This window comes from Plasmodium vivax, chromosome 10 (genome assembly GCF_000002415.2).
Source record: "Plasmodium vivax chromosome 10, whole genome shotgun sequence".
Classification (NCBI taxonomy): Eukaryota; Apicomplexa; class Aconoidasida; order Haemosporida; family Plasmodiidae; genus Plasmodium; species Plasmodium vivax.
Genome location: NC_009915.1, coordinates 920,335 through 935,392, shown reverse-complemented (window position 1 = coordinate 935,392; position 15,058 = coordinate 920,335). Strand labels below are relative to the sequence as shown.

The following is a 15,058-nucleotide window of genomic DNA, read 5'->3' as shown; positions in this document are numbered from 1 at the left end:
TCTGCCTGTGGCAGTGCGACGTAGTGTAGTGTCTGTTACTGTTTTGTTTTTTTTTCTTTTTTTTCTTTTTTTTCTCCCTTTTCCACTGCTCGCGGTCCAACTTGCCAAAACCGCCTTCTCCCTCATGTCTCTCTCCGCGAAAGGGAAAAAAAAAAAAAAACGCACATCGAAAGGGCGGCGCGGGGAGCTCGCCCATTAAGCGAAACAAAGAGAAACCACAAAGTGGAAGTGTCAGCGTAGCAACTAAAGTCGAAGGGAAAGACTCAACGAAATTCGCGGCGAAATTGGCAGCAAAATTCGCGGCGAAGTTGGCAGCGAAAACGGAAAGGATCCCCCACTCAGCAGCGCGCCCACCCTTCGCAATGGAAGCCATGGAGGCAGTGGATGCAGTGGAGGCCAGCGCCAAGGGCACCACGCAGGAGGACCTCAGCTACATACAGCAACATGCGGGATACGCCTTGGCCAAGTCGTTGCTGTGGACCATCAAGACGGACACGGCAGGTAACGCGCGCAGGGGGGCGCAGCGAGGTGTTGCCATGGTGACGTCCATGCTGACTACCTCTTAACCGCCGCTTAACCCCGCTCAACCGCCGCTTAACCCCGCTCAACCGCCGCTTAACCCCGCTCAACCGCCGCTCAACCCCCATGGTGATTCCCCCCCCCGAGCAGACCCCCTGGCCCTGCTAAGTGCGCACCTCGCCAACGTGGCCTCCTTCAACGCGAAAAAGAAAAAAAAAAAAAAAAAAAAAATTTTAATAAAGAAAATAAACTCCTACAACATAAAGATACGGGATGAAATAAAGAGGACGTTTTGCCAGAGGAAGTTGGCGGACGTGTATTCACTCGCCAAGAGGAGTGGCGAGAAGGACTGGTCGGAAGACTGCGTCCACTTGCTGCAGCTGATAAAGCAGGTCTTCGAAGTGCAAAATGTGTATGTTGGTAGGACGTACCTGACGGGGCGGAAGAGGGGAAAAGACGCGCGAAAGGAAGCGAGAAAGAAAACGCTGCGATTCACCCACTGCACTGAACACTGCAACTTGGGAAGCGACACCATTCGTGGCCAACGAGTGAGCAGGATTTTTAGTTCCACGGGGAGACACTCCAAGGGGGACCACTCTACTTCCTCAAAGCTTTTTCCATTCGAAACAGGTTTCCTCTTCCCGCATTTTGTGAGGCCCGACTTTTGCTATGACGACCCTGGCGACGACCTGTTTGCGTGGGTAAACCCGCTCCACCAGGGGGGGAGCTGCGCCCGCAGGGTGAGGAGCGGCATGGGGAAGGAGGAGGAAGAAAAAGAAGAAGAAGAGACCAATGAGGAGGATGAAGAAGAAGAGACCAATGAGGAGGATGAAGAAGAAGAGACCGATGAGGAGGAGGAAGAAGAGGAAGAAGAAGAGGAAGAGGCGGATGAGGATGAAGCAGAAAACGAAAGGGAGAAAGACGACGCCGGGGAAGAACCACAGGAGCAGCCCCCCGGCGACGAACACAAGGGGAGCGACCACGACTCCACCGCTGACCCAAGTGAAGAAAAAAAAAAAACAGAAACAGAGAGCAACGAAGAGGAAGAACTACAAGCGGAACTGCTCAACACCCTACACATGAACCTCTCCTACCACTGCTTTTATATTTATGAGTCAATGGGAGAGGATGATTCGTTCCTCTATGGCAGTGGCAAACCAGGAGACTTTCTTTTGATCCCCCTTGTCTATTACTCCTACTACGATTGGAACTTCCTGCATGCGCTGTACTGCCTGCGTGAGAGGGCCTTCCTGCGGTTGGCGGCCCCCTGTGCGGAGCCCGCGCCGAGTGGTAATACGCTGAGTGGTAATGCGGCCTGATTGGCAACCGCCCCTGTGCACGCAGGAGTTCATGCAAACGTGAAAGCAGACGTGTGTACGTGTGCATGCCCGTAGTGACTGCCTCCTTCCTAATCAACCTCCTCCTTCTAATCAACCTCCTCCCCCTTTTGCCCTTCCCCCGCGTTTGCAAGAGTGCGTCAAGGGGGAGGCCGACCAAGTTGTGGAGAGCCCCGAGGGGGGAGAAGAGAAAGAAAAGGAAGAAAAGGAAGAAAAAGATGAAGAAAAAGGCGAAGCAAACGAAGCAGACGAAGAAGACGACGCAGACGAGAAAACAGCGCAGGGACGGCCAAGCGGAAAGGGCACGAAGGCTAAACTGAACTGGAAGGAAGCCGAGCCAGTGGAAATGTGCCTCTGCCTAGACAACCGGGGGAGCGTAAACAAGATGAGCAGGCGGCAGATAAGCGACGCCATAAACTTTTCCTATTTTCTAATCACCCGGATAGTGCGGGGGGAGCGCAAGTGTGTGGAGGAGCAGGTGAACTACATGATCAGCTGCGCGCACGGGGAAGAAAGGGAGGCCACCGATAAGCTGAGGGAACAAATGGAAAGTCAAAACCACGAAGGTGTCGTAAGCCAATTTAAAAACACCCTAACGGAACATCCTCTCCTGAAGGAGTCCGAAGAATTAACCAAAGGCATGTGCCTCTTGCAGTTTATAAAAGAAAACATTAACAGCCACCAGCAGAGGATCCTCCAGATTGGTAAGTCACCAGGGGGCCACACGTTACAGCGCGGAGGAGCCAACATATGCACCGCCAAGTATGCGCACTTTTTTCTTTTTTTTTTTTTTGGTTTTTTTTTTTTTTTTTTCCCCTTCCAGGAAAAGTAAAGGTGGAGTGGAGCCAAAACTTCAGGGCGATTCTGCTCAGCTGCTACATTTTGCTGGGCTATGACTACTCCCTCTTTGGTGCTCAGAACAACTTGGAGGACGCCGAGTGGGGCCAACTCTCCCCGTGTGTGAATGCCTTCCTCATCGATAAGCTGACGTCGTTTGACCCGCTGCTCTCCTTCGGAGGTTAGTCCGCGCCCCGCATATTTGTTTCCTGCATGCAGATTTGTCTCCTCCCATCAGTTCGTACCTCTCCACTATATGCCCCATCTCCACTATTTCCCCCCCCCTCCGAAAGAAAAACCAACCGAGGAGCTGCTCCAAATGGACGCGCTGCTAGATGAAGTCTCCTCCTCTAAAAAGAAAAAGGCCCCCCCTCAAATGGAAAGCATAACTACTTTTGGGCTAACCCTCTTAGGTCACTTCAACCAAGTAATGGAAAAAAAAAAAAAAAAAAAAAGAGACGAACAAGGCGATGTCACCAGCACATGTATCGAATTGCACCCCAGATGGGAAGCGCACACTGCTTCGTCGTCTTCTTCTTATTATTATTATTCTTTTTTTTTTTTTTGTGGTGTACATTGGCACCCCTCTCAGGTGACGAAGGACATTTTAAAGGCGATTCTCAAAGTGAAGGAAGAACAGCCTGCCAGTGCTGCTTGAAAGTCGCGGCAGGGAAGAGAAGGCGCTCCCCCGTCTGCACAGCGGCAGTTGCTCGCGCGTCACATTTATGTTCATATTTATGTTCATATTTTTTTTTTTTTTTTTTTTTTTTTTTCGCAATGTGCATGCAAACACGTACGCCCTTTTAACCCCCCAAATGGCTAGCACTCTGAGTAGCATTGTGCAGCGTTGGCGGGTTGCATTTCACCCCTTCTGTGTGTTCTCTCACATGCGTCCATTTTTAGAAAAGCTGGCACCCGAGCAGGTGGGGCGATCGGCGCATTGAAAAAACGAACGTGAAAAGGGGAAGCATCATTTGGAACTTCTCCATTTTGATCTCCTCCATTTTGAGTTCTCCATTTGGAGGGGAGCACAAAATTGCCTGAACGGGTCAGGTAAAATTGACAGTGGGAAGGGGGAGAATTATGTGTGTACAGGTGCACACAGGTCGCAGTTAGCCGCGTAAGTGGGACATAGCCATGAAGGGGAAAAATAAATAAAAAAAAAAAATAAAAAAAAAACAAAAAACGTAATTGTGTTAAACGGCAAGATGTACGGAAAGCCGCACTTCATCAGTTGTGCAGCTCCGCCACTCGTTTGAGACTCCCAGGAAAAAACCCAAAAGGGGAAGGTGAACGGGGGAAAGTGAAAAGTGAGGAGAGAAAAGTGATGAGTGAACAGGGAAGAGGCTACATAGACAGTTTCCTCCTCCACCATTTGCGTGACGAGGGGAGGGGGACGTACGCACGATGGGGGAATGCATCACCACCCAAAGGGAGAGGCATTGTATAACCGCGCTGCTTCGCCACTTCACCGCTTCGCTGCTTCCCTTCACCGCTTCCCCTCAGCCCTGGTTCACGTTCTGCTGCTTCGCCCCTCCACCCTGGTGGAACTTGAAGAGGGGAATGAACTTCTCATACGTCTTCGGCTTCAAGTTCGCGTAGGGCTTGCCGTGGTTGTACAGCCAAGTGTCATAGTCCATGTAGATCTTGACGAGCAGCTGCTCGATGAGCTTCTTGGCCAAGACGTAGTGGTCGTATTTCTGGCAAGACACACACAGATGCAACGATTCATTGGCTTCCTTTTTCTCCTCCCCTTCTAAGTACCCTGAACCCCTTCCCCTTAACCGTAGCTTGCAATCCGTGTCGATGCAGATCTTCTTCATGTTGGTTCCTTTAAGCCCGATAATCCGTTTCGCAATGTCAAACCCGTTGAAGGGGTCTATCTGCACCTCGTACTTTGCTGTGTACTTTTTAATTACAACGAAGCTGTCTGTGGAGAGAGACTCACTGCTTACGTGGTAGCTGCTCTTTAGGTTGCTGAACCCTTTTCCATTAAGGGTGCTGAGCTTGTTCCCGAATTTGGTCGCCTCCTTTGGCAGCAGCTTTTCCTTCTCGTCGTAGTGCAGGCCGCCGTTGTTCTTGGGGTGGCCCTCCCCGCTGCCAGCCATGCCAACCGTGCCGTTGACCCCGCTCGCAGCCATGCCAACCGTGCCGACCATGCCACTCGCTCCACTCGCTACCATTCCGTTGACCCCCTTGTGCGGGGCGCCCGCCTGCTCCTTGCCATTCTGCGCCTTCGGGTCAAACTTCATCTTTTCATACGCCTTTATCTTTTCCACGAGGGTGGAGCTTCCTTCGTCGCCACTCATTTTGTTTTTATAAACCACCCCGCCCTTCTCCATCACGGGGGAGCCATTGCTGAAGTAGCTACACAGGAGGGCATTGTTCAGCTTCATCGTTTGGCTGTTTAGGTGATGTGCCTCCAGCGTTGCTCCGTCCGACAGGCACCGGGCGGTGGGGCTCCCCTTGGCGGGGAAGCCGTACTCCATCAGCTGCGCGCCGCCGGGGGGGGTCACTCCACCGCCGCTAATCACGCCGCTTATCACGCCGCCCCTACCGTTGGTGTACTTCTTCCCCTTGGGGTCTCCGCAATTTCGGACCGCTTGATGGGGAGGCGGAGCGTTGTTCATACTGCTGCTGAGCGGCGTGCCCAGGTGCGCCCCCAAATGCACCTGCAGAGCTTTGCCCTCCCGGTCCCTCTCCGCCCCATTCTGGTAGCCGACGAACTGCAGTGCGTTGAACCCGTGGCCGCCAACAGAGCCGCCAACAGAGCAGCCAACACCGCCGACCGCGCCCACCGCGTCTGGGGCACAGCTCGCGCCGTAGTGGTAGACGCTTTGTAGCCTCCTGCTGTAGAGGCCGCTATCGAAGCTGCTGTCGAAGTGGCCATCCAAACCGCTGCCCATGCCGCTTCCCATGCCGCTTCCCATGCCGCTGCCTAAACCGCCTCCCATGCCGCTGTTCAAACCGTACGGCTTCTCCTGCGCGGGGCCTCCCTCCCCAATAAAAGGGGCAGCGTCAAACACCTTTTGGTAACTGTTAGGTGCCTTCACCGCCCCGAACATTTGCGCGCTATGCTCTGCGTCCTTCTTCCTTGGGATGGCACCCGCCCCCTTGGGCAAATTCATCACCGTGTAGTTTGCGCAGTTTGTGTAGTTTGCGCAGTTTGCGTAATTCGCGTAGTGCGCGTAGTTCTTCCCTTCGAGGGGTAAACTTCTGCTGCTGTAGATGTCGGTGCTGCTAACGCAACTGACTAGGTTATTAAAACCTTCGCCTTCAAATGGAATGAGCTCGTTCTGTTGAGTGCCCTCCTGCTTCAAACTACTGTTATCGTCGTGGTCTTCCCCGTCTGAAGGTAGCATACCTCCGAAGGGGCTGTTGCATGGGATGGGGCCATTCGCCACGTTCGCTATGCCGGGTGTGCCACACAACCCCTGGAACTTTGGCCAATCGTTGGGCAACTTCATGGAGGTTTTCTCCTTTCCCTCACCATTAAAAATAAACTTCATCATTTTACCATCCGCGTGGTTCCGGGTCATCGCCTCGGCGTACTTAATCGTTGCAGTTGCCTCAGGCGCAGCTACTGAAGAGCCCCTCGCGTTAACCATGTAGACAGGCAAGTTGTTCCCATTCGCTGCTATTCCCATGGGGGGGCTATTGCTCAGCCCATCAGTCATGATGGCACCGTGTACTCCCCCTCCTCGGTTACTTGGCGATACTCTCCCACGAACAACTCCATGTGGGTTCTTCTCATCTGCTTTACTTTCCCTTAAATGGTTCCTCTGTCTAAGGGGGGAAGTGCCTCCATCGTAACAGCTAGCCATGGAATATACCCCGCGTGGTTCTACGTAAAAATTTACATGGCTAGACACTCCCTTGTTCGCCTTAATGCTACCGTCCAGGCTGTTAATCTTGCCTGTAAACCCCTCGTTCGGATGGTAAGGGGCGAAGTTGTTACTGAAGGGTAGGCACTCCGCCATCGCAGCTCCGTTGTGAATACCACTGGGGTAGATCCCCCCCCCGTAGTGCTGACCCTGCACCCTGTGCATGCTTCTTTTCTTGTCGGACGAGGAGACGAAATCGTTTTCCTCTTTTTTCTTCATCGTGGCGGGGTTCAGGAAGGGGGGGGGTTGCCCCAAGTAGGCGCTATCTCCTTTCGCGCAGCTGCCCGCGCAGCTACCCGCGCTGCTGGTCTTGCCCCTAAACTGGCTTGCTCGGACGTCACACCGTGCATCACTTCGAACGTCACATCGTACATCACTTCGAACGTCACACCGTACATCACTTCGGACATCACATCTTCCATCACTTCGGACGTCACATCTTCCATCACTTCGGACGTCGCTTCTCCCCTCGCTGCAGTCTACGCCCGTCGGCCCATCCGCTCTGATCGGGCACTGGGTCCCGAGCCCCATGGCCCAGCTTTCTCCTTCGCGCAGGTGGGCGTTTTCCTCCTCGCGGTGCTCCCGTTTGTCCTCGCGCGGGTTGGCATGGTTAGCAGCGTTGGCGCTCCTCACATTGGCCGCCCTCGAGGGCGCGCCCACTCGCCTCCTCTCACTGGGCAGGATGCTAACTTGGGGGTCCACCTGGGTGCTCACCTGAGCGTTCACCTGCGTGTTCACCTGCATCTCCACCTGGGCGTCCACTTCACCCTTGTCACCTGCCACATCACTCCCCTCCTCCTGCACCAAATGGTAAACGCCGGAGTAGGCCAGCGGCTCCATCTGCTCCACGGAAATGCCTCCCACGTCGTAGTGCGGATTGACGCTGCCTCTAGCATGGGAGGCGAGCACACCGTTGTGCGTTTGGTCCAAGGATTTGAAGACGTGACTTATGCAGGAGCCACATGCAAAGTTCGCTTGGTGGTAGTCCCCCTCGTCTTGTTTTTTCGGGCTGCTCATCTTATCTGCATCGAAGGGTGGGATTCCTCCCCCCAGCGCACCGCTGGCGCCGTCGTTCTGGGGCTCCACATCGAAGCTGAAGTGAGCACCCAGGTGGAGGTCCACGCGGGAGCCCACGCGGGAACCAACCTGGCAACCCATGTGGGAACCCACGTGGACGTTCTCGCCTGGCCGACCAGAGGAGTGCAAACCGGCCAGGTAGCTCGCACTGGAGGGGGCCTCCACACTGACGTCTTTGCAGTTGAGTAGGTTCTTCACCAGGCCAGTTCGGAGGCCTGTCCGATTGGACTCATCTGCGCGAGGGGGGTCACTCGGTTCTTCGTCGACGCGGCTGTCTCCCTCCGCCGCCGCTCCCGCTGCTGCCGCCCCCCCTGCATACTCGTCGCTCTCCCCCGGGTCTGCTGCCCCCTCCGTCTGGTAATACAACTCCATGTAGTTCTTGTGGTCATTGAGGTAGTTATTTTTCAGGAACTTTTTTATGTAGGTCATGAAGGAATCGCTGTCGCCACTTTCGCCTGCACAGGTGCTGTAGCAGTTGGCCGAAAAAACTGGCTTTGGTCTGGAGGTGGGGGGTTCCTTGGGCAGGTTCCCCAAATCGTTCAGGTGCAGGTAGGAGTCACTGTAGAGTAGGTTCCTCACGACGTCTTCCCGGTCGTCGTCGGGTGGATCATGTAGACAATCATCACCAGGTGCATCACGCAGATAATCATCACCGGGTGGATCACGTAGATACTTATCACCGGGTGCATCACGCAGATAATCATCATCTGGTTTGTCACCTGCGCCTCTTTCGTCCGGGCAGAAATGAGCCCCGCTCTTCCCCACGCCATTTGCGCCTCCATCTGGTAGACCCCTGCCGGTATAACAGAGGCTCCCAAAGTTGAGGTCCTCGCTGCTAATGAATAGGTTAAAGCCGTCGTCCACAAGGCTGTCGTCACATGGTTCGTAGGACAGTCCATCGTCTACCGCTTCCCCTGCCGCTTCGTCTCCTTCTTCGTCTGCCCCCCCTCCCAGCAGTGCCACCTTCGCGCTGTCCTTAAAGGCCCCGCTTTGCACCCCCCCGCTCGCGGCCTCGTTGCTCTTGGCCATCTGGTTGCTCTCCAGGGCGTTGCAGCTCACGTTGGTCGTGCCGCTGTTGCTGTAGTTTGCGTCAAACTCGTCGTCTCCCTTGTCGGCGCGGCTGTCGAAGTGCTCGCCTCGACCCTCGCCATGTTCTTGATCTTCCCCATGTTTGCGATGTTCACCACGTTTGAGACTATCTTCTGGGCAGTCCTCACGCGCCGCAACGGGGCCAATCCCGCTTAGGCCCTCCTCGAAAAAGAAATCCTCCCCGAACTCCCCTTCAAACTTCAAGTACCCCGCCTCCTCCAACTCCCCCTTTGTAAACACTAAATCGTCTCCCTCATAGGAGTCATTCTGCGCTGAGTTACCCACGGGGGGGGCGGCCACCACACTGAATGAGTCTTCCTCGTGCGTCTTCACCAAATTGCTGAGGTCATCCGAAGATCTTTTCCCCCTAGCACTGCCCATACTCACACAGTTGTACCCATTAAGCTGCCCCTTGCCACTGCTAAAGAGTACCTGGTTGTTGCTGGCCGTGTGTCTATTGCCTTCTGCGAGGTGGGTCTCCTCTCCCCCCCGAGGGGGAATTCCTCCAAGCGGTGCGCTGATAGCCCCGTCAAGTGCTGCATTGATAGCCCCGTCAAGCGGTGCGTTAATAACCCCGTCAACTGCTGCATTGCTTTCCCCGCCTGGACATCCTCCTCTACGCACCATACACCTGGAGTCATGCCTGTCGACCCCCTCGAAACGTCTGCCACCCGGGGGGTCTCCCACGGATGTAGTGCACCCTGCGTGGTTACTAAACCCGACAAGCTTCCTCCCCCCTTGCATGTTCATACAGTGGTAGTTTAGAAAAACGTCCGACCCCTCTTCACACATATTGGCTTTGCCTCTCTCGGTCCCCCAGGTGGGATGATCATACACACTGAAGGGGAAACTGTTGATGCTGTCTTCTTTCCTGTTTTTACTTAAATCGTCGCGGTTGCCATGTGCGTACTCGGCCAGGGGTGCACTACTCCTATCGCTTCTGATTTGTGATTGCCGTCGGTTGGGAGTCGACCCGTTATTTGATCCTTGAGAGAACCGGTGCCCACGCGCTTCTTCGCAGCCTCCATTGCAGTGGCGGTTGCCCTCGCTGTGGACTCCTCCCTGACGCTCATGGCTCTTCCTCCGGGCAATCATCTGCATGTGCTTATCGCCGGAGGGGTGCATATACTTTGAATGCTCCTCACTTGGGAGGGACCTCTCCCTGGTCAACTCCCCCTCCGCGGCTAAAATTCCTCCCCCATGTGGGAACTTCAGTTTTGCCTCGTCCCTGTCGAAGCTGCCTAACACAGTGACCTTCCCACTGGCAACGCAATTGGCACGACCGTCATGATGACTGCTACTCTCCCCCGCTCGATCGCTGCAACCGCTTCGGTACTCATCTAGGCAGCCTCGCAGGGATGCCGTTCCCCCCTCAACCACGTGGAGGTCCGCCTCCCCCCCCGAATGAGCAAAGCAATTAAAGCTGTTAAAGCTGTTAAAGCAGTTAAGGCAATTCTTTTTCACCTCGTGGGGGAGACAAGCCTCGCTCTTACACTCATCCTGACCCTTCCAGTGGTTACCACCACATGAAGCCACACTAGACAGGTTAAAGGGAAAATGCTCCCCCACGTAATTGTTACTAAAGAACATCTCGGCGTCGACACTTGGAGGGACCGCTAGAGAACCTCTCTTCGCCTCATCCAGGCCGCTCTTCCCCTTAACATAGCTGCTTCCTCTGCATGGGCTCACCCCCTCAACGTTGCAACTCCCACTGCTCACTCGGTTTGAGGCCCTCAAATTTGTTAACAAGGGGCTTTTGTTAGGCACTAGATCCGCAACGTAATTAAACCCAGTCTTGTCTTTCCCCTCTTCGTACTTCCCATATGAGCAATGATTGCTAATTTTGAGGTTGGGGGGGGTTACCATCGTGTGGTTCGTGCTTCCTCCAGGGGGGCTCCCCTTCACATCGTGCGTCTTGCACTTCTTCCCCTCTAGGTTTGTCTGCCTCTGGGGGGTACTCCCCCACTCGGCACTGCCACGTTGGTGGGAGGCGTTACTGCCATGTTGGTGCGATGCGGCACTGCTGTCTCCCCTGCACAGTTGATGTAGAGCCACCCCCCCCTCATACGAGTTTGCCCCTTCGCACGAGAAGCTCATTTTACCGCTGTTAAGGCTGCTACTCGGTAGGCTCATGTGGGGCTTATTTTCTGAGCCTCTTCCATTCAGTGGGGCAGTGCCATAGGGAGGGAAACTCTTCCTAAAGCTGGGGTGGCAACTTCCCCCGTGATCGAAACGGATGGTGTGTATCGCCTCCCCTGCTTTGTCATTAGAATGATCTGCTGTCCCTACCTTAGACTTGAGATGGCTATCCTCTCCACCATTCGCATAAGGGAGACTTAATTTGGCATGCTTCGTCACTTCCTCGCCTTCCCGTAAGAAGCAGTCCGCTTTGATGTTGCTACGGTTAGGGGGGGAGCCGCTGTTGGGGGTGCCGCTGCTGGGGGTGCCGCTATTGGGGGAACCGCTGAAGGGGGAAGAATTCTGGTCGCTCCTCTGGCCATCCTTCACACTTCCGTCTGCCGGAGTGGCACCCACGTGGCAGCCATCATCCCGGTCGCTGCCCCCCTCGTCGGCACTTCTCCCCGCGCAGGTGGCCGAGCTGGTCAGAAAAAACGTCTCCTTCTCACCCCCCATGCCATTCGCATCGATCAGTCCTCCTACCCCCCCCGATGTGCCCAACTCTACAATTTTGCATTCGGGTAGGAGCATCTTGTCTGTCTTTTCTACCTCTCCATTGGAGAGCATCTCGCCCCCCTTCTTCATCTCCCCATTGGAGAGCATCTCGCCCCCCTTCTTCATCTCCCCATTGGAGTGCATCTTGCCCGTCTTCTTCATCTCGCCCTGTTGACTTGCCACTTCACCGCTCTGCTCGCTCTCCTTGCTCCCATTTTCACCGCGCGCATTCGCTTCGTGAATGGCGTAGAAGCTCCCTTCGTCGGGTCCCTGCAGCAGCTGCTTGTTCTCCATCGCGCAGCGTCGCAGGGGCCCGGGAAGGCAGCGTTACTCCGTCGCTTTGGTTGCCACCCCAGTAAAGCGAAAATGTCCGAGGCGGGGGGTAGGAAGAGGAAGAAGAAGAGCCACGTGCGATTCGTCAGAGGGCACAAGCTGGCGTGGAGCGGACGTGGCGAGGTGAACGGACAGACGGGTGGCGGGGTGCGCTCTCCACATTTAAAAAATGAAAAAAAAAAAAATAAATAAAAGAAATAATAATAATAGTGTGAGGAGATGATAAGGAACAATAATAAGAAGTAGCAAGAAATGGTAAGAAATGGGGAATAATAAAAAATAAGAAAAAATACAAAATGAGAAGCAATAATAACCAAAGGAATGAAGGTAAAGAGAAGTTCAAAATAAAGGGGCGCTTAAAGAGGGGCTTTAAAATAGGCGCTTCAAAATGGCACATGCGCGAATACACAGCCGCTGTGCAACAACTGCACAGTGGTTGAGCTGGTCGCTGGGAGGCATGGAACACACGCAGGAATGCAACTGCCACGAATTGCTCTTCCCTGGTTGGTTAATTTAAAATGGTTTTCTCCTTTAATTTGAAATGAATTTATTTGTTTCACTTTTTTCACTATTTTGACTTTTTTTTTTTTTTTTTTTTTTTTTTCTTTTAATTTTGGGTAAGCTGCTAGCTGTTTAATTTGAGGTAACGTATGTTTCGTTTTTTGTGTGGAATTATTTTGGCTGCTCCAACTTGGGGTGTGTCTCTCTGCGCCTTCCTCCTCGCAACTGGCCACTCTCTAATTAGTGCTGCTCTGGGGAAGAGGCATTTGCATTTTGCTTGAGCCTGTTTGCGTTTCTGGGAATGGCGCGTTGGAGTGGAACTTTAAGATGGAGCTTTAAAATGGGGCTTTAAAATGACGCTTCAAATCGCGCTTCAAATCGCGCTTCAAATGGCGCTTTCTTTTAATTACAAGGTAGATTAGGTCTACTGCCAATTCAGCGCAACACAGATGGGTGACTCGGCACACTGGTTGCGAGGGAGCACGGCAATGGAGACTTGTTCTTTTGTTTTCTTTTTCTAATTGGGATGGCCAGTCTGCACGCGGCGCGATTAATACGTGCGCACACAAACTGGGCTGTCTACACACACGAAAGGGGGGGAGAGCGAACGACGAATTGCAAGTTAAGGAGTTCACTCCTAAGGGCACTCGTCTCACGTCGTGTCCTCTCCCACTTAGACGGCCTCTTTTGTAACTCCTGCACAGGGAGGATCGTTAATTACACATTTTATAAAAAAAAAAAAAAAAAATGCTCCTCGTCAGTGTGCTATTGACACGAGAGCATGCACAAGCAGACATTCCCCTGTGTGTAAGTGGGCACAAATGCACACATATGATGATCGTCAACGATGCAAATGCAATAAACGCGTGAGCGGGTGAATCGAATTGGTTTCAATTAAAAATGAGGAAAGCGAAAATGGGACACATGCGTGCGTGCACATGCACATGTGCAGGAGGGAAAACTTAAAAATGACACAAAGGAGCGTTTCGAAACAAACGAGACTGCAGTGTGGAGGGGTTATGCTTATAAATTGGCACAAGGGGGGAGGCCGGCCACGGCTGCGTCTAAGCGGGTGCCGAAATTTGTGACGAAGTCTGTGCCTAGGTCTTTGCCTATGCCTTTGCCTAAGCCTATGCCTGCGCGAGTTCCACCCTGCACAGGCGTCGGCCCTTTAAAATCGCCAAAAGAAACGCAAATGTTACGCAACGCCAAATGGAATTCGCGTGCACTCGTGGGTCATTATTCGGGTTCACTCCTGGACAAACAGTTGCATCGCGCGGGACGATAAATTTTATGCTTTATTTTTTTATTTATTTTTTTTTTTTTTTCATTTCCTTTTTACGTGAAAAGGAGTGTAACTGTTGAAGAGACAATACGGCCGAATGGCGTGGCGCTAAGCTACTGCAAAGACATGTGCGAAGCAGCCTTAGCAACTAATTCGTTAAAATGTAAGATGCCCAGAGCAAACATAAAATATGGAGGGGCGTTAAAGACAAACCCACGTGCATCATCATCAGGCGCACGCGCGAGAGGGGGAGGGGGCGGCGAGTACAGGGGGGGTGCACGCGCGTGTCCATCAGTCTGTACAAACTCGCGCATGCGTAAACAAACACGGACAGGTACACGCATAGGTACATACGTGCATACGTACGTACACACATGCACACACACACACACGCACGCACCCCTGCATGCTTCCTCCCGCTGGAAGACTAATTCTTGGACGCTCACACCGATGGCGGTAACACACGTGCCGCTTCACTTGGCTGCGCCATGACACTACTGCGCTGCTGCATCATCACGAGCTGGCGCGTCCGCCCCTCCGGAAACGCACTTGACAGGGTCAGCAAAGCAGTAGTATGCAGCTCGCAAATAATTTGGTTACACACAGATCCAAAGAGTTAGTTGGCATACACAAAAATGTTTCGCTCGAACATTTCATGGTTGAGTGATTGACACACGTAAATTAATTTAAAAAAAATATCTTAAAAAAATATCTTAAAAAAATATCTTAAAAAAATGTGTTAAAAAAATATCTTAAAAAAATGTGTTAAAAAAATATGTTAAAAGAAGAATGTTAAAAAAAAATTATTTAAAAAAAATATTAACAAAAAAGGGGAAGTAAAGAGGATGCAAAAAGCTGATGTGACAACGAAGGGCAATAAAATGGCAGCTAAATTAGCAAACATTTAATGAGTATGCTTTGGTTATTTTACAGAAAACAGAAGAGGGTGAAATTGAAATTGAAATTTAATTGCATGTTCGTGGTCTCCTTGAGGAGGGTCAAAAGAACGCGTAAACTGCAACACAGTTTGGTTGAAAGGAAAAAACAATTGTAAAAATTGTAAAAGTAGTAAAAATGGTAAAAAGAAGGAAAAAAAAAAAAAAAAAAAAAACGATGGTTTTGCTCTTTTCGCCATTCGCTTGCCCTTTCCACTTCTCACTTTATGCCTCTCCTGCTTCTTTTTTTTTTTCCCCTTTGCGATGTACACAATTGAAAAAACCGGGGTGTAATTGGTAATTCCCTTTCCAGGCATGTGCCTGCCTTTTCACAAGCGGAGGTGCAAAGCGCGCAGGGTGCATAAAACGCTCAACACGCAACGCGCCCTGAGCATGCACAACAAGCATAACGCGCAGATTAGGCAAAGCTTGCACAGCTCGTTGGTACACGTGGCAACCTACAGGCAATTGCGGTGGTTACTATACACACACGGGTTTGCAAACTGGGGGAGAGGAGGCATAAGAGGAGGCAAAAAAGGAAGCAGAAGAGGCAGGAACGAGGGGGGAAAATGCGTACACATTTGGCAC

General features: G+C 52.4%; 2 protein-coding genes and 1 non-coding gene across 3 annotated transcripts, besides 4 other annotated features; 2 read left to right on the top strand and 1 right to left on the bottom strand.

Moving 5' to 3' along the window:
• Positions 1-228: 228 nt before the first annotated feature.
• PVX_098060 (hypothetical protein, conserved) lies at positions 229-3,351 on the top strand (the record flags this gene model as incomplete). The annotated part of the gene is made up of 6 exons (XM_001613222.1): positions 229-501; positions 670-1,809; positions 1,991-2,560; positions 2,680-2,874; positions 2,987-3,120; positions 3,286-3,351. The coding sequence occupies exons 1-6, from the start codon at positions 363-365 to the stop codon at positions 3,349-3,351; spliced, it is 2,244 nt and encodes a 747-aa protein (XP_001613272.1). The 5' UTR covers positions 229-362.
• Positions 241-272: a microsatellite.
• Positions 3,352-4,195: 844 nt separating the features above from the next.
• On the bottom strand, positions 4,196-11,710 carry PVX_098065 (hypothetical protein, conserved; the record flags this gene model as incomplete). The annotated part of the gene is made up of 1 exon (XM_001613223.1): positions 4,196-11,710. One exon carries the CDS (start codon positions 11,708-11,710, stop codon positions 4,196-4,198), a length of 7,515 nt encoding a protein of 2,504 aa, XP_001613273.1.
• Positions 4,325-4,380: a microsatellite.
• Positions 4,845-4,896: a microsatellite.
• Positions 7,034-7,056: a microsatellite.
• PVX_098062 lies at positions 7,109-7,188 on the top strand. The gene has a single exon. It is a non-coding gene; the product is annotated as a tRNA-Leu (tRNA).
• Positions 11,711-15,058: the final 3,348 nt, after the last annotated feature.